Source organism: Balaenoptera borealis (assembly GCF_965194805.1).
Source record: "Balaenoptera borealis genome assembly, chromosome: 12".
NCBI lineage: Eukaryota > Metazoa > Chordata > Mammalia > Artiodactyla > Balaenopteridae > Balaenoptera > Balaenoptera borealis.
In genome coordinates, this window is record NC_138869.1 from 50,786,842 (window position 1) to 50,805,175 (window position 18,334).

General features: G+C 50.0%; 1 protein-coding gene across 5 annotated transcripts in view; it reads left to right on the top strand.

Moving 5' to 3' along the window:
• The window catches only part of SNRK (SNF related kinase), a 62,528-nt gene extending 53,290 nt beyond the window's left edge, over nt 1–9,238 (top strand). For all 5 annotated transcript variants that reach the window (XM_082348467.1, XM_082348468.1, XM_082348470.1 and 2 more), the window contains 2 exons: nt 989–1,123; nt 5,402–9,238. In XM_082348467.1, the coding sequence (XP_082204593.1) occupies nt 989–1,123; nt 5,402–6,626 (1,360 nt within the window). In that variant the 3' untranslated portion in view covers nt 6,627–9,238. The remainder of the gene's footprint in view (nt 1–988; nt 1,124–5,401) is intronic.
• The last annotated feature ends 9,096 nt before the right edge of the window (nt 9,239–18,334 follow it).

The following is an 18,334-nucleotide window of genomic DNA, read 5'->3' on the forward strand; positions in this document are numbered from 1 at the left end:
GTCTCAGGCAGCGTGATTCCTGAGTTCATAGACACGTTTGTTGGTCCCCTTAACACAAGCCCACAGCTCTACCCAGTGCTCAGCTGAGGAAACCACTCTGAGAAGTCATTGTGGCCCCAAATTTCACCTTGGGCTCTTCCCTCAGAACCTCTCACCTCAGCCCCACTTGCCCCCATTAGCTGAGGCCCCACCATCCGTTTTGTGAGGAGAGACTCCTGTATTGTTTCCTCCCGAAGTGTTCATTGCGTATGTTCGCTGACTACAGAAAGGTCCTGAAAAGCATAATTACATATCTCTGGGCCTTGTGGGTCCTCTGTGGCATTCCTCCTGTGTCCTGCTACCGGCCAGCTGCAGGAGGGCAGGCAGGCTGTGTGCCCCAGCACAGCGCCGGCCAGACTGCGGACTCAGCATTACTTCTGAGGTGGATGAATGAACGCGTAGATTTTATTCAAAGAAGAGGCTAATGACATGCTTTCAATATATTAATAATTCATTCATGTCGGAAAATGCCAATAAATACAAAGAGTATAAAAATAAAAACTTTTTCTAATTTTTCTGATTGATATTAGTGTTTCAGTGTATGTTCATATAACTCATTTCATAGTTCTACTGGAAGCAAGTAAGCCAGTGTAATGGAAATAAACACTGACACACATTAAATTTTTGGATAATGTGTACATTCTTGGAAACTTTATTATCTTATGCATCTAAAACCAACATCCAGCTCAGCTGCCATCAGCATTTTGGGTTTTTCTTACTAATTGAACATTTTTATGCAGTTGTGTCTTAGAATTTTAAGAATGATCTACTAGGTTTTTTTCTTATTTGTGTGTGTGTGTTGGGTTTTTTTTTTCCTCTGTAATTTTAAAGATTCCAGGTCATTGGATTTCATTTGCTTGTACTTAAAAAAAAAAAAAAAATCCAGTTCTGCTTGTGAAAAAACAAACCTGCGAATGTGGCTTATATTCACTCTCTCTTATTTCCTCAGAGCCCTGGAAACCAACAGGTATAACCACATCACAGCCACTTACTTCTTGCTTGCTGAAAGGATCCTGAGGGAAAAGCAAGAGAAAGAAATACAGACCAGATCTGCAAGCCCTAGCAATATCAAGGCCCAGTTTAGGTGAGAAAAAAATCTTCACTGATTTTAGTAAGTTAACGTTTTGAAATAGAGAACTTTTTTTGATGTTTCCTAAGTCTGTGGGGTGGGAGTATAGAGAGTGGTGACAGCCTCGCTGGAGGGGCCACCTGTGGGCTTTCCACGTGAGTGGGGGCCCTGGTTCCTTGGTCACCAGGGACGCCTTCCTCTCTCGGGCTTAGCGGAGAGAGGGGCTGCACTTGCTGGCTTGGCCACAAAGACACCTGCGGAGAAGCAGCAGCCTCAGGCTAGAGTGCCAGCTATTTTCACTAAGCTCTTCTGGATCGGACATGTGTAAATGTGTTATTTTCTTTAATTTTTTCATTCTAGGAACAAGGCCAGGTTTTCCCTCAGTATTTGACATAATTTTAAAAAACATACAGAGCATGTCTGTGGCATGATGCTGTCTTAGGATTTCAGGAATTTGGCAGTCACATCAGCTAGTTGATTTGTCATCTGCTTGATCTCGGGAGGTCACTTAACCTCTCTCTGACTCAGCTTCCTGTGAAGTGGGAGTAGTAATCCTGTTTACCTCTTGGGGTTGTGGTGACGGATAAACGAATTAGTATATGTGAAGTGCTTTGAACTGGGTTCCACGTGTTTGCTGTCATTGTTGTGAACGTTTCCCCACCACATCATCTTTGGGAAAGCAGTGACTGTGCGCTCGTCTCCCTGTGTTTGCCTTCCCCTTCTCTTCCTTTCCCGACTCTCCCCCTTCCCACCTGCCCCCCTCCTCTTCTCCCCCTACCTTCCTACTCCTCTTTTTCTTCTGCCATATTAGCTTTCCATTTAATATCAAAGCTTGGGAAGGGTTACTTTTTTTGTCACCATTATGAAAATTTATTTAGACTTTATCTTTATTCAGATGAAGTAATCCATGGAATTATAGTGATTCAAAAACAGAAGGAGGGACTTCCCTGGTGGTCCAGTGGTAAAGAATCCGCCTTCCAATGCAGGGGATGAGGGTCAATCCCTGGTCGGGGATCTAAGGTCCCACATGCCGCGGGGCAACTAAACCTGTTCACCACAACTACTGAGCTCGCGTTCCTCAACTAGAGAGCCTGCGTGCCGCAAACTACAGAGCCCACACGCTCTGGAACCTGCATGCCATAACTACAGAGCCTGTGTGCTGCAACTAGAGAGAAGCCTGCGCACCGTAACAAAAGATCCCATATGCTGCAACGAAGATCCCGTGTGCTGCAACTAAGTCCCGATGCAGCCTAAATAAATAAATAAGTAAATAAATATAAAATAAGTAGTTAAAAAATTTTAAAAAAGCAGAAGGATGCTCTTGGTTTTAAATAATTCTCTACTTGTACATCCAGCTATATAAACATATATGTGTGAATATGTAACAGTAATTACTACTTAGAAGAGGAAGAATACCATTGGATTTTAAACTACTTGCAGTCACCTTGCCATGTGTAGGTTGTTGCTTGGGATGGAGCAACAGAGAAGAGACAAGAAAACATTCCCGGGTGACCAAAGACTAAATATTTAGAAGTCTAGTTTAATGGGAAGATGAATTTGCTAACTTCATCTATATCCTGGCCATATTCTTGCATAATGAAAACTAGGCACTCTGTCTGGTGTCAGCTTGGAAGAAGACTGGGCCCCAGGGAGCATGGGGACCCTTGCACATGGGACAAACCAGAAGAGTGACAGTGAGTGGTTAGGGTCAACCTAGTCGTGACCCGAGCCCTCTAGCGTGAAAGAATGGCTCCAGAGCCGTCACCGCGTGCTGCGCCACCAGGCCTGGAGCCACCCCAGTGTTTTGGAGAAGGGAATATTTGGAACTGAACTGTTTTGTTTTTAGGGGAACAGATCGGAACTCAATCTGAAGCTGAGCAGATACGTAAATGAATTAAATTGGTTTTACTGTATCATAGAAATTACAAAGCCAGCAGTAGCTATAAAGAAATATCAGAGCCTTCAATGCAGTTTCCTTTCACCCACCTGGGGATTACAGAGTGGAGGTGCTGTCATGGCCTGTCCTCCGCCTGGGGCCCAGGGCCCACTGGCAGGTGGTGGATGTCTGCTTACTTGCCTTTTCTTTGTTGTCAAAACCCTGCACCCTAACTTGGTTCCATTGCTGGGTGTGCCTTGGAGTCGGTGACTTGGGGTGCAGAAATGTGGACTGAGTCAGGAGATTGGCGTCTAACCAGCAGAGTTATTTGTGGGACATGGGTAGGTCAAGTCAGGGAGAGCCAGCCCTAGAGAGCGAATACGCTCTTTGGGTCCTGCCAGCATGGGATGGAAACACGTGTATTCTGTTAGAAGAGCTTTGTGAAGTCCTCTGGGAGCTGAACTCCACACGGGTGGGACCAGTGCCCGCATCCTTCCAGAGAGAAACTAGGAGGTAAGGAAAACCACAGAGGCCTGACTGCAAAGGTGCCATCCATTCGATAGGCAGTCATTCAGAGGGCTTCCTGGGTTGCAGAGTGAAGCCACTGCTCTGGGGGTTTAGTAACCACTGAACTCAGCCTAGATGTCACTGTCTTCAAGCCCGTGTGGTCTTGGGCAGGTTGCTTACACTCTCTGTGTTTTGATTTCTTCACTGTCAAGGGAGGGTGGGATTGTGGTGGGATTAAATGAATTAATTGCCGTCAGGCTCTCTCCACAGTGCTGGCTCTAGTAAGTTCTCAGTGTGAACTGTGCTGTCAGTGTGACTCGTTTGTAATTCTTGTTAGCAGTCTTTCTTATCTTTCGTTAAGATAAGCCGTGATTTTCTTACAGTGTTGTGCTCATTAAGTCTAGCACAGCGTTGGGGCCAGATATGTTCTCAATAAATGTGAGCTGTTTAACCATCTGATTTACTCACATAAATAAGAGCCGTTGGTTCAGAAGTGGAGATAGCGTGTCCGGTGCAGCTGCAGCGCTTGCCCATCTGGTTTCTGGGGGTGGGTTCTGAGGTTGGTTTTGGCTTTCTCTTGGGGTTGGTGGGGAGAGAAGTGCCTCCAGCACCTCTGTGCCCCGCCCCCCCCCCCCCCCGAGTGGACTGGCTGCCACTGTGGGGGGTCAGACGCACTGTCCGCACCTGCCTCCCACTACACGGCCCCCAGCGTTTGCCAGGGCGACATTTTGGGTGGCTGCTCTTTGAGGAGCAGCCTGAAAGGAATGTTGTGTGCCATTTCCTAGGGCCCCGAGCCTCATCTGGAGTTGGTACAGTTGTGTTGTGAGGACAGAGGACTTGTCCAGAGACGCTGCTTGACCTCAAAATCATTGAACACCCAGCTTCTATAAACTACCAAGCAGTGACCAGCAAACGGACCCACTCCATCCTTGAGAGAGAGGAGGAGGCTCCGAGTTGGGGGAACGAGGTCTGCTGTAGACTCCTGTGGGTTTTTTAAGGCTACAGATTTAAACTGGGTTTTATGTCTAGGATAACGTAAGTGGTGTGAAGTGGAAGTGTCAGCGTACCAGTGGCTGTTTCAGTGTCACTGGCGTCTAGTGTTCCCCTGGGCAGAGAGGGCAGTTGAGAATTCAAGATGTTTATTCAAAACAGGCTGGAGACCTCACTTTCGTAAGTCTTCCTTGGGCTACCAAGCAGTGTTCTTACTACTTGGGTGACTCTGGATTGGGGGATAAAATCAAAGTTTAAATAACAGTGGATTTTGCTATGCAGGACTCCTGTGTGGTCATTTAAAAAATGTATGTATTTAGTTTAGAGGGTGCATATTTTAATTGGTGAAGAAGAGATTTATGTATGCCAGTATTCACTGACTTTTCTCTCCAGTATCATATTTAAATACAGTAAACTATTTCCATTTGTTTTTGTGAACACCAACTTTTAACACCATCCAGTAAAATCTGGAGGACTGGAAATTTCAGGTGAATTTATTAGCAGTAATATACCTTCAAAGGTTGTGATCTTAAGACCGAAAGGAGCAAAACCTGTGTTCAGGTTTTGCTTTGGTGATAACTCCCTTGTACTTTCTAAAAACGTTTTTCTTGTGGTATAAAACGTTTCTATAGAAAAGATGTTTGCCCCCTTTTCTGACAACCGTGATGAAGTTTTCATTTGGCCAATAAGCCATAAACGGAACCACATTTCAAAATCACATTTGCCCTTCTAGTGTCCTTGTGATGTTTACAGGACGTTGAATGGGTTTGCAAGGCTGCTGTTTCTTTTTGTGTCTTTCGTTTTCTTTTTTTTTTCTGTAAAGTCTGTGTATTTTGTCCCAGTAAGTTTTATTTAAGGTCCTTGAGTAAAGTCTGTGTACCATTACATAGCTTTTCTTTTTTCTTCAATCTGTTACATAGGCAGTCATGGCCAACCAAAATTGACGTGCCCCAGGACCTTGAGGATGACCTCACGGCCACTCCTTTGTCCCACGCGACTGTCCCTCAGTCTCCTGCTCGGGCTGCCGACAGTGTCCTCAACGGCCACAGGAGCAAAGGCCTGTGTGACTCGGCTAAGAAAGACGACCTCCCCGAGTTGGCCGGGCCCGCGCTGTCCACGGGGCCGCCCGCCAGCCTGAAACCCGCGGCCAGTGGGCGGAAGTGTCTGTTTCGGGTGGAGGAAGACGAAGAGGAAGACGAGGAGGACAAGAAGCCCATGTCCCTCTCCACACAGGTGGTTCTGCGCCGCAAGCCATCCGTGACCAACCGCCTGACGTCCAGGAAGAGCGCCCCGGTCCTCAACCAGATCTTCGAGGAGGGGGAGTCGGACGACGAGTTTGACATGGATGAGAACCTGCCTCCCAAGCTGAGCCGCTTGAAGATGAACATTGCTTCCCCGGGGACGGTCCACAAACGCTACCACCGCAGGAAAAGTCAGGGCCGCGGCTCCAGCTGCAGCAGCTCGGAGACCAGCGACGACGACTCGGAGAGCCGCCGGCGGCTGGATAAAGACAGCGGCTTCACCTACTCCTGGCACCGCCGGGACAGCAGCGAGGGGCCCCCGGGCAGCGAGGGCGATGGGGGCGGCCAGAGCAAGCCGAGCCGCGGCGGCGGGGGCGCGGACAAGGCCAGCCCCAGCGAGCACAGCGCCGGCGGGGGCGGCCCCGCGGGGGGCTCGGGCGGCGCCCCGGGCGGCACGTCAGGCAGCGCCCGCCGCTGCGCCGGGCCCGGCTCCTCCACATCCACGCAGCTGGCCGCGCGCGGCGCCGGGGAGCTGGTGGAGAGCCTCAAACTCATGGGCCTCTGCCTCGGCTCCCAGCTGCACGGGAGCGCCAAGTACATTATCGACCCGCAGAGCAGCCTGTCGTTCTCCAGCGTGAAGGTCCAGGAGAAGTCCGCCTGGAAGATGTGCATCGGCTCCGCCGGCGGCGCGGCGCCCGCCCCAGCCGTGGGCGGCATGAAGTTCTTCTCCGACCACGTGGCAAACACCACCACGGAGTTGGACCGGATAAAGAGCAAGAATCTGAAAAACAACGTGCTCCAGCTACCTCTGTGCGAAAAGACCATCTCTGTGAACATCCAGCGGAACCCCAAGGAGGGGCTGCTGTGCGCCTCCAGCCAGGCCAGCTGCTGCCACGTCATCTGACCTCGGTGCGCTTCCTGCTCAGAGCGGCGAAGACCGGCTCACTTCACTGGTCCCTTTTCGGTTTTCCTGTTTTAAAGCGGGCAATTATTTATTACTTTTTCATTTGTTCGCCTGACGACTTGACAAATGCATGGTCTTTGTGCATGCTGCTAGACACTCCTTTTTTTCCCAGCCGAAAAGTCTTGTGTAATTTTTACATTTATAATTTTAATGTGGATGATCAGGATTAAATTAAAATGTATATTTGGAACCTAATATAAATGGAGCACTTAGAAATTTGATGTTCTGCACTTACCTAGAGAGAGAAAAAATGCTTTTCCTTGTGAAAAACCTAAATTCCTGCTCCGACCTTCTGTGACATGGAACCTCCGTGATCTGAGGCACGCTCTGGTGTCTGAGGCAGAACCAAAGCAATAACGTTGTGATGCCGTCAGGCCTAGAGCCCGCGAGCGTGCTGCGCGCCCCCAGACGCCGGGGCCCGTGCAGAGTACAGTGAGCGTCTGCACTGACAACCTTAAAACCATGATTTCAGCATACCCACACCTGTTTGTCTTAAGCTGTAGTGTGAAAACAGTTTGGGCTCTTAAAATTTAACTGAAAAAGATTTTCTTGTTTTGTAATACGTGAGATAAAGTACTTAGATTTATAAGGCAGCTTCCCCGTAGAGGTAAATCACAAGCAGACAATCTCATTTTGTAATGTGATAAAGTGAACTGATGATGTCTTAACTCTACTTACAGAGTGTGTGTCTGTCTAACAGAACAAAACGATGCTTGGTGTTAATTCTTTCCTGGAGGGCACACCCCAGGGTTCCTTTACAACCACATAGATAGAAGAAACTATAGGGCCTAATATAGAAGCAAAGGTGTACCCAGATGTTGGCAAAGTCAAAACCCCATAAATTAAAAAAAAGAAAAAGATGATTGGCATTTGATTTTTAGGAGTTTGATAATTAGGTTGTCTCTTTTGTTAACTTCCATTCTTTTACGTCTTTTAGCTCAGCTACCTATGAAAATTGGCTGATTAAACAATATACATAAAAGGGTAAGAATTCACACATAAAGCAAACAGAAATGCACAAAGCCTGCTTTGTTTTTTGTTTGTTTTTTTGTTTTTTTTGCTGTAAGTGTTTTTCACTTTGCCTTCCTGCAAAAACAATAATCAAAGAACTCTTGCTTTAAACTATTCCTGTACAAAGACTACTTTTGACCAGATAATCATCTTTCGTGGCTTTTATCTTGTAGGACACAGTATCATTTTGGAAGGGACCAGATGCTACTTTTTCATGCTGTGCCCAGGGGGTCTTAAAAGCAACGCTTAGAGACATTGGTGATAGGATGTGGCTGGGCCCCAGGGCCTTCCCACACTCATCAGCCTCCTGTCATGTCTCTGCAGTGACAGTCGCCTGGTCCGTAGAGTGGGCAGAGCACCAAAGGACAGCATTCCATTGGTCACGGTTTCTCCAAGTACACACTGACTCTGCTACTTTAGGATTCATATGTTTTACTCAGAACTCTGAATTTCACAGTATACTTACTAAACTAAGTAAAGATGATAGTCAAAATACTTATTTTACTTTCTAGACCTAGGCTAGATACGTTTTAAGCTACAGCTCTAGTTCATTGTGATATTTATAATTGAGAGCTATGAGAATAGGTGTGTGGGTGAAGCCATAGAACATATTTGCTTGAAATTCTTGAGCAGGGATCTTATAAAGGGCCAGAAATAAGATGTGTGGTTCACATAGATAGTGAGCGTAACATCTGTATTAAACGTAGGAGAGAAGTTTATAAAGGGCATTGGCAATAAACTCTTTGTTGCAGCTGTTTTCCAAGTAATGTAAATACTTTTTCCTGTGATTATGTATAGCCTTGGAATGGCACCTTTTAACTAACCCATATGTGTTTGGTTTTCAATGGTTTTTTATATTCAAATGTATATATGGTGCTCACTTTTAGGATCAGCAGTGTTGACCATTTATGCTGCATAGCTGTATCATAGCCTTACTAGTTGTGTGTGGTTGGTTGACCCTCTGGGTATACAAATGTTAGTCTGAGTGGCGTCTTACTCATTTGTTCATAAGTGAATGACTGTGCATGTGTTGTATGTCATAGTATGTCGTCACATAAAAGGGAGGGAGCAAATAACCATTACATTAAGATAATATTGGACCAAATGACTTACTTGCTCTAAACAGTTTCTTGTACCCCTTAACCTGTCTTCAGAAGTTGCATAGAGTTACAGTAGTGTGTAAATTAAATATTGTGGAAAAACAATTAGTCTTGTATTTTTCTGTATGTGTGTATATATATATACATATATATACATATATATATATATATAAAATGATGTACTTCTGGCAGTTCTATCTGTATTTAAAGTTGTGACAATCTTGACACTGATTTTAAGAATAGCCGTGAGACTGACTCAAAGATGTCCCTTCCAAGTAAGAATTGATGTGTGTTAAGAGGGTACAGAATTATCAGCTGATTTGGTCGGTTGCTTCCACTGCTGGTTGATATTCCTCATTGTGTAAACATTGACAGGTATGTGACAAATGGGAAAAAAAAGTCCAGATAATAAAGTGGCATATCGGTGTTCAGCAATATAAACTGTGTCGCATATTTTGTTTCTTCTTATGAACGCAGCTCTGTATAGTCCCGGCCTGGGTTAGACCGAAGTTCTACGTGCTGTGTGCGCACCTGCACCACCAGATGTGACTGAAAAAAATGCATTCGTGACTGTTCTCACTTTAAACTCGTGACCATAAGTCTCAGGTGGGTCCCAGGACTGCCCATTAATTAAACTTTATTTCCCCAATTATCTGCTTTCCTCACTCAGCCAGTCACCGTGCTCTCAATAAATAAACCAAAGCCATTAGAACTGCCCCCAAGCTCCCACTTCTACTTTCCTACCTTGGTGTGTGTCCACGTGCCCTGCTCTTCCTCCTGGTAGCGTGACTCCAGGTAAGTCCCTTCACTTGCCCCTGGAGACTTGACAGGTGTTAAGTGAGACCTGAGGACTTTGTCATTCTCTTCTTCCCTCTGCACCATCAATCTTTGCCTCTCTACTAGCTTATTCCTAACAGCAAACAAAACAAACATAATTTTATTCCCTTACCTTAAATATTTTGTTGTTTTCTCTCTAGCTGTTGCCACATTTTTCTATTCCTCTCCTCACCTCTCTCTGAACCCTTCCAATCAGGCACTGCTGCTGTCACCCCACCAAAACTGCTTTGCTCAAGGTCAGCAGTGATCTCCATGTGCTAAATCCAGTGGTCAGTTTTTAGAAACAGCTTTCAGGTATAATCCACATACCGCATAATTCACTGATTTATATCGTACAGTTCAATGGGTTTTAGTATATTGACAGAGTTGTGCAACCATTACCATAAACCCCAAAAGAAACCTTGTACCCGTTAGCACATTCTCCCTTTCCCTTCAACTCCCAGCCCAGCCTAAGCCAGACACTAGCCCAATGGTCACTTCCAGTCCCACGTTAGCATTTGTTGAGTTGATCACTCTTCCTTGCAAACTTCGCGTTGTTCAGGACCCTACTTCTACCTTGCTGCTCTTCAGTCCACTAGCTCCACGTTCTCCCAACCACTAAAGTTGGAATACCGCAGGGTTCGATTCTAGATCCTTTCTGTATCTACACACAGTCTCTTGATCCTTAACATCCCTGTGCTGATAGAAGCCCGAAATATATTTAGCTCACGTCTCTCCCAGGAACACCAGATTCCAACTACCTATTTGATCTCTCTACTTGGATGTGTCTGATAAGCACTTCAATTTGTACAAGTCCCAAACTCATAATCCCTACTAATGTTCCCCATCTCATAAGTGACAACTCTAAACCTTCATTTGTTTTGCACAAGTCAAAAATCTTGGTGTCAGCCCTCACTCTTTGATCCCAGCATCCAATCCATGAGCACATCTTATTCACCATTCAAATATTGACACCTCATTGCCTCCACTCTTAACATTCTGGCCCATGACACCATCATCACTTATCCTGTCAACTATAAAATGCCTCTTAAAGGGTTTCATCACTTTTGCCTCGTCTCTCTTGTCTGTTTTCCATTCAGCATTGTGAGTGATCCTTCTAAAGGCTAAATCATGCCATGTTTTGAAAGGTGATTAATTTCCAAACATTTGAGGATTTTCCACATAAGTTTCTGTTACTAATTTCTAGTTTAATTGTTCTGTTCAGTTATGCTTTGTGTAATTTTTTTTTTTTTTTTTTTAGTGTATTTTAATTTTGGCTGCGTTGGGTCTTCATTTGCTGTGCGTAGGCTTTCTCTGGTTGCGGCGAGCGGGGTCTACTCTTTGCTGCGGTGCGCAGGCTTCTCATTGCAGTGGCTTCTCTTATTGTGGAGCACGGGCTCTAGGCACGCAGGCTTCGGCAGTTGTGGCATGCAGGCTCAGCAGTTGTGGCACGTGGGTTCTAGAGCGCAGGCTCAGTAGTTGTGGCGCCAGGGCTTAGTTTCTCTGCGGCAGGTGGGATCTTCCCAGGCCAGGGCTCGAACCCGTGTCCCCTGCATTGGCAGGCGGATTCTTAACCACTGCGCCACCAGGGAAGCCCCTGCTTTGTGTAATTTAAATCTTTTTAAGCTTACTGAAATTTGTTTTATGGCCCAGCTAATGGCCTATCTTGGTGAATGTTTATGTGAGTGCTTGAGAAGTGCTCTTGCTGGTAAAGTGTTCTATATGTTTTATACATGTCAATAATTAACTCAAGTTGGTTGATAATGGTATTCAAGTCTTCTGTATCCTTACTGATTTTCTGTCTCATTATATAAACTACTGAGAGAGAAGTGTTGCAATCCAGCTGTAGTTATGAATTTGCCTATTTCTCCTTTTAGTTCTATCAGTTTCACTTCATGAAATTTGAAGTTCTGTTGTTAGATTTAAGATTGTTAAGCCTTCGTGATGAATTGATCCCTTTCATCATTATGAAATGTTGCTCTTTATCCCTAGTAAATTATTCTTTGTCCTGAAGTCTACTTTGTGCGATACTGATATAGCCATTCTAACTCTTTTTGACTTGTGGGAGTGTATTTTACTTTTAACCTATCTGTATCTTTATATTTAAAATAGGAGTTTTGGGGGTTTTTTGTTCTTTTTGTAGGCAGCATGTAGTTGGGTCTTGCTTTTTTGTCCAGTCTGCAAATCTTTACCTTTTATTTGGAGTACTTAGACCAATTACATTTAGTGAAATTATCAACATGGTTGAGTTTAAATCTACCTTCTTTCTAATTGTTTTCTACTTGCTTCATCTGTTCTTTGTTTCTTTTTCCGTCTTTTACTACCTTCTTTTGGTTTAACTAAGCACTTTTTATTGGCTGTGTGCCTCTCTTATTTTTTTATAGAACATAACCTTACAACTATATACTTCCATTTTCTTCCTTCTCTTCTTTGTACTGTTGTCAATCATTTTATTTTTACAGATGCATACACAGTTTTGTTTTAGGTAGTTTTCTTTTTAAAAGAGGAAACACAGAAAAAGTCTTATATTACCAACATCTCTATCATTTCCGTCACTCTTCATTTCCTTGTATAGATCCACATTTTGGTATTTTCCTTCTGCCTATAGAACTTTAAATTTTTTATAGTTCAGGTCTGCTGACTATATTCTGACAGCTTTTGCTTGTCTGAAAAGGTATTTTTACTTCATTTGTGAAGGCTGTTTTCATTGGGTATAGAATTCTAGCTTGACAGTTTTTTTATTGCAATGCCGGACACCGTGAATTTCACATTGTTGAGTGCTGGATTTTGTATTCATGTAAAAAGTGCTGGGTTTCGTTTTGGCATAGGGTTACTTGGAATCAGTTGGATCCTTTTGGGTCTTGCTTTTAAAGTGTGTTAGGACAGATCCAGAGCAGTCTTCAGGGCTAATTTGGCCCACCACTGAAGCAGTACCCTTCTAAGCACTCTACCGAACTCTTTCCACTCTGGCTGGTGGGAGCATGAACTGTTCTCAGCTTTGTGTAAGCTCTAAGCGTTGGTCAGTCTACTGCTTTCCTGGGGGCTTCTTTCTCCAGCTCCAGGTAGTTTTCTCATGCACATGTACCGATCAGCTCTCAAAGACGGCAAATTCCAGTTCTTGCTCACTCCTTGTGCAGCAGGATATGCCAGACTTCAGGCTACCCCTTAGCCCTGAAGTCCAGCAGGGATTGGGTTCCTCAGGCTTCTGGATCTGGCGAGGGATAGTTGAGAAGGGGAAATGAGATCTAGCCTTTCTTGAGCTGATGGAAGCCAAGCACATTGTGACTGCTAGAGAGTCATTTGTATTTTTGAGGATCCCCGACTCCTGAACACCTCTCTCCCAGCAAAGTGTTACGTGTTGGAAAGTTGAGAAGAGGGAAAACACAGAACCTTGGTCCTTGTGAGTTCATAATGCCCTTGGGGAAGAAACGGGGATTTAAATTAGCACCAGATGACCATCAGAGGTGGTGACGGGTCACAGGGCACTGCTGTGAGGGCCGGGAGAGTTCCAAGACAGGTGAGTCAGGGGAGGGAGGGAGAGTGCAGGAGGCAGAGAATTGAGCTGGGTAGGATCCGGGTCATCGGTCCCTGTGAGCCACAGGAGACAGGCGTGGACTTTGCTGGGAGAGAAGGGTCCGTTCTTCTTCTTGACTGCTTTATCCCTTCACAGGGACTCCAGGGTTTCTGGACTGGAAGACTGGAAGAACTGGAGGACTGCGGGCCATGGCTAGAAAGAGTGTTGCCAGGTGGAACGTCAGTGTTAGGGTGGAAAGGAGGCAGATTCAACATCCCACTGTCACTCAGGGCCCCTGCTTAGAAGGGCCCTCTCTTGGCTTGACACTCTGCTCTTAGTTTGTTGTCTTGAAATTCTTGAAACTTTTGAAAAGGGGGACTGCATTTTCATCTTGCACTGGGCCCTGCAGGTTATGCACCTGGCTGAGGGGTTAGCTCTGTATTCTGCAGGTATGAAGGAGGTGATCTCAGCCACGAGGATGGGAGGCTTTGGCGAGAGCAGAGGCCCAGAGAGAGCAGCCAAGGCCAGAGACAGAAGCCCAGGGGCCGCCTCAAGTGTGGGGCTGAGAGGAGGCATCAGGGAAGCAAGGAGTGGAGGCCACCGAGCGGGAGAGCAACAGGTGAGCCCGAGAACTGCTCGCCGAGGCTGTGGTCTCTGAGGCGGAGGAGAACGAGAGGTGGAAGCAGGTCCTGAGGAGGCCTCTCTGAGAAGTGTCGGCAGTGAGGCGGCCGCGGTAACGGTGAGTGTGTGGGCGGGACTCTGAGAGCGCCCCGCGGGAAGGGACCGCTAGGCGGGCTGTGGGGCTCAGAAGGGTACACAGCGCTGACCCGACCCGAGAGCCACCCCTCAGGTTGCCCCCCCTGCATGCGGTGAGGGGAGGCAGTGGATGACCTCTGACCTTCCAGGGGGCTGGGCAAAGCAGTATTAAAGCACTAGGCTACGGGTTCACTTTAAACCACACTGGAGCTCTTACGTAACAGATGTCTATGCATCTTGTTACCTTTCTAATACCTGAAAAAATTCCAAATTCTGTGAGACCCCTGGTCCTGAGGGATGCGGACACGCAGATGAGACCATGTCGGGCAGCTCATTACACCTTGTGATGGGAAGGCATTTGGAGTCAGGGGCTGAGACCTGGTCTCACAACATGCCCCAAGGGGTTCCAGCGTGCCGAAGCTTCCCTGGGACCCGCCGTCTGGGAGCAGATTAGGACCGAGGAAGAAGCGTCTCTCGGCCCGGGGATGCCTGTGGTGTGTTAAGGAGTCAGTACCTTCAGCGTGTTTGTGTAGGAAGCACAGCAAAAACCTGGACCAGTGGGCACACGGTTTAGGTGGGAGTCAGCACATCACTGGGTCGGTTCAGGTTATTAACGCAGATCCCTACCTGCATCCTTCCTTCAGTTGTGGCCCAAATGCCAGGGGCTGCTCATCCAGGGCACAGGCAGGGCGCCCCGGCTGGCGGGCAGTCGGGCAGGTCCTGGAAGGCAGTTGTTGGTACCACGCTTGGTCTCCCCGTTTATTTAGCTGACTCCATCTGCAAAGGGCCAGCCCTGTGGTGCCAGTTTTCGGCCTTGTGTTCTGGGATTGGAGAGGCAGATATCACTGTAAGTGGCTCTTCAGCCTCCCTTAGGGTGGAAACATATCTGTTTCCTATTTTTGAGCCAGACAGCTGTGTAAAGGGCGGCATGGATCTGTGTCTGCACTACTGAGCTGCCCTCTGGTCCTTTGTTCGGCACTTCGATGATCTTCCTGGTCCTGAGCAGATGACTGCCTTCACACCTTGGGCCTGTTGGACACCTGCGGGGGCGGGGGCGGGGGTCGTGCTCCCCGCACGAGGGTCCACAGACCTGGGCTCACCCGGCTCTGCCCTTCCCGCGTCCTCCTGCCCGGGCCGCGGTGCTCTCGGCTGTGCACAGGAGAAGACAGTGGGTAGCGGAAGGAGCCACGTGATCCCGATGCTTTGTGCCGCATTTTCCCTGTCCCCCGAGGGAGTTCACCAGCAGCCAGAAAGGTCCAGAGAGGAGGCCACGTGTCATCTGCGTCATCTGTGCCACAAGCTCAAGGGAAAATGCCGTCGTATCTCTCTTACGTTTGTTGATCACGTGAGGCTCACAGACCAGTTGGCAGGAGGCCCGGCGCCCCCTCCCGCCTGAGTGGTGGCGGCTCTGCCCCTGACCTGCCCGGGTATCCCAGGGGCTTCCAAAGGGTCGTGGGGCCTGCCAGTCATCCAGCGCCGCGTGTTGCAACTGGAAGGTCTCTTTGGCCCTGCGCCCCGTTGCTCCTCTGCCCCACGTCCTGTTCAGGCCCAGGGGTGCCCACCCAGTGCGAGGGAGGTCCTTGTTGCTCCCGACCCCTGGCCCCTTGGTGGCGAGGCAGCAGGGGAGGAGGCTGGCTCTGCGGGGCCGTTAGCATCAGCCCCTCCTGGGGAGAAGCCGGCAGGGCCTCTGCTCCCCTCAGTTCGCACACTCCAGAGTGTGCAGCGTGTGGCAGCGCCCACCGCGGGCATCCTCAAGGACATGGAGCCCCAGGCCAGGCTGCCAAAACCCGTTCCTCAGGCCTGCGTGGTGGCACCCGAGCATCCGCATTGAACAGGGTGCAGGTGAGTCTCTCTTGGGGGTCTGCGGCCCGCTTGCTGACGCCAGCCTCACTGCCCGCCCAGTGCAGGGCTTGGTTGGGGCCCCAGCTAGCTCGCAAGACCTCCTAACTTTGACTCTTAGAAGGTTGGGATGAGGAGCGTCCCATACCCTTCCCAGGTGCCCACTTGTACAGACACCGAAGACCACAGACAGGCCTCTTGTTAGGACGCGGGGAAGCGCCTTCCTTCCTCTGCAGAGGCTGCGGCCCCTCGTGGTGGTGACGCAAGGGTGCTCCCAGGCTGGAGAGTGCTGAGGACACAGCTGCCCCGGCAGAGGGGCCATGTCTTTCCTCCAGTCCCTGGTGGCCCTGGAAGGTGCTGGTGGCTCCGCTTCTGTCAGGTCCCTTCTCTTCAGGCCACCCTAGGGTGGGTCACGGGGGCATGGAGGGCAGTCCTCGGACTTGGCTGACCCGCAAGAAGCTCGCCATTACCTGCTGCTTGCCCGGCGCCGGGGGCTGTCATTGCAGGGCCGTGGGTTAAACTGAGTCAGGAAGAGTCTGGATCCCAGGGTTCTTGTTCTGTGGCCTTCGGTCTTCCGTCTTCTTGTTGCTAGTTTCCTGCTGGAAGGAGGGCAGGAGCTCCAGGGTCAGGGCTGATTGATAGAGAGCTGGGGCCGAGGGCCTGGTACAGGCTGCAAGCACCGTCCTGGCAGATGTGGGCCACGCTGCCGTCAATTCCCTGAAGCCCCCTGTGCCTCAGTTTTCTCATCTATAAAATAGGGACAATAGGAGGAACTGAGGCCCAAAGGGCATATCAAGGAGGGAAGTGGCCTCCGGCTTCACTGTAGGGCTGGGTATCCCTAACCATTTGCTTCTAGTTTCCTCCCAAAAGCCAGCAGCATAAAGATTTGTTCTCACGTCTGAGCTCTGGAGCCGCTGGTGGGGAGTGAGTCAGTGTGGGCACCAGGGGGGAGAGAAGGGTCCACTGCCTGCCCCCCGCCTGCACCCAGGCCCACCAGGCCTGACCATAGAGAGCAAGGGGGCGCCTGTGTGGGGTGCACGGGCCCAGCCCCTGCCCCCGGGGGCCCACTGAATGTCAGTGGCCCAGAACTGAGTGTCATGCTGGTGGCGTGAGAGGGGATAGTCGGGCTGAGAAGTGAATTGGGCCGGGGCGCACTGGCAATCCGTGGACTCTGTGACAGTCTGTATTTCACGGCGTGAGGGAGGGCGGCAGTCAGGGGAGAGGCCACGGCAGGCAAGGAGCGGCGCTGCGGCCTGGCCCTGCCCCAGAGAGCGTCCCGCCCAGCGAGGGCCACCCGTGCGGCCGCACACGCCTCGTCTCCCTGGGACCCTCCCAGCAGGGCCGGCGGAACGGGACTTGTGTGGGAACGGGGGCATCACCTGTCTCCGGTCTCCCCAGGTGCTGAGGCTCTTCTCTGGGGACCTGCCCACGCAGCGGCTCCTCGAGAGCCGTCTGGTGGCCGGGCTTGGGTCCAAGGACCTGGGGTCACTGCAGTGCGGGCAAGGCCTCACGCGCCCTGAGAACCGGGGCAGGCTGTGTGCACAGGAGACCGGGTTCCTGGCCGCCCGCTCCCTGCTCGGTCTGGAGACACCGCTGCCTCGGTCTCCTGCTGGCGCCATCTCTTTATGCACCTTTTCTTACCCGGGCTCGGGCTCCTGCCTCACCTGTTCCCGGTAGGCGGTGCCTGCGGCTCTTGTGCACTCCATGGGGGAAGGCGGGCTAGGAACGACGAGAGGAGGGCTCTCCCGCAGCCGGAATCCTCGGGGCGTCTGGGAGAACTGGGGAGCAGCGCAGGGCACGTCCTGTGACCACAGAGGCCGGAGGCAGCGCAGCGGAGTTGGGGGTGGGGCACGAGGACCCCAGGGCCAGCAGGGCAGCGGGGGGCGGGGGTGGGAGCTGAGGCTGGGGTGAGGCCAGAACAAGCGGACAAGGGCCAAGCCTGCGAGGATGAGGTGCGGGAGCGGACCAGCGGAGCGGGGCCGGCATCCTCCTCACACACGTGAGGCCAGTGAGCGGCGGTGGGACAGTGTCATCCTGGGTGTCTCCCTCAGGTCGCTTAGGGTGACAAGGGACTACGAGATGCGCAGTGAAGGACACCTTGGTTTCTTCCACCCCTGCTCCTGGGCACCTGCCACGAGCCAGACGCCACCGACGCCGAGCGCTGGGACACCAAGAGGAGTTCTGGGGGCCTAGCGGGCCTACGCGGCACCTCCTTCTTGCCAGCCTCCCTCTTGTCTCCACCTGACCGGCTCCCACGTCCATCCTCCTCCTCCCCGAGGCCCAGGAACCCGCCCCAGTGAGGTGGGTCCCCGCGTCCAGGCTGACCCGGTCCCGTTTCCCCCGAGCATGACTGGCTTAGTCCTGGGTAAGTGACGTGGTTCTGCTGGGTCAGACTGAGGAAGGGCAGGGGGAGGCTTCTGGGAAAGACAGGAGCGCAGGGAGCCCGGGGTCCGCACTGTCGCAGGGCGAGGAGGGCCAGCCTGGAGAGCAGCTGTGAGCCCGCGGGTGGGGAGGTGAGCTGATTGATGGGGTCCACCCGGAACCCACCGCCTCACACCCAGCTGCACTCATGTGACTGGTCCCCAAAACCCGCTCTGGGGGAGACAGAGCTG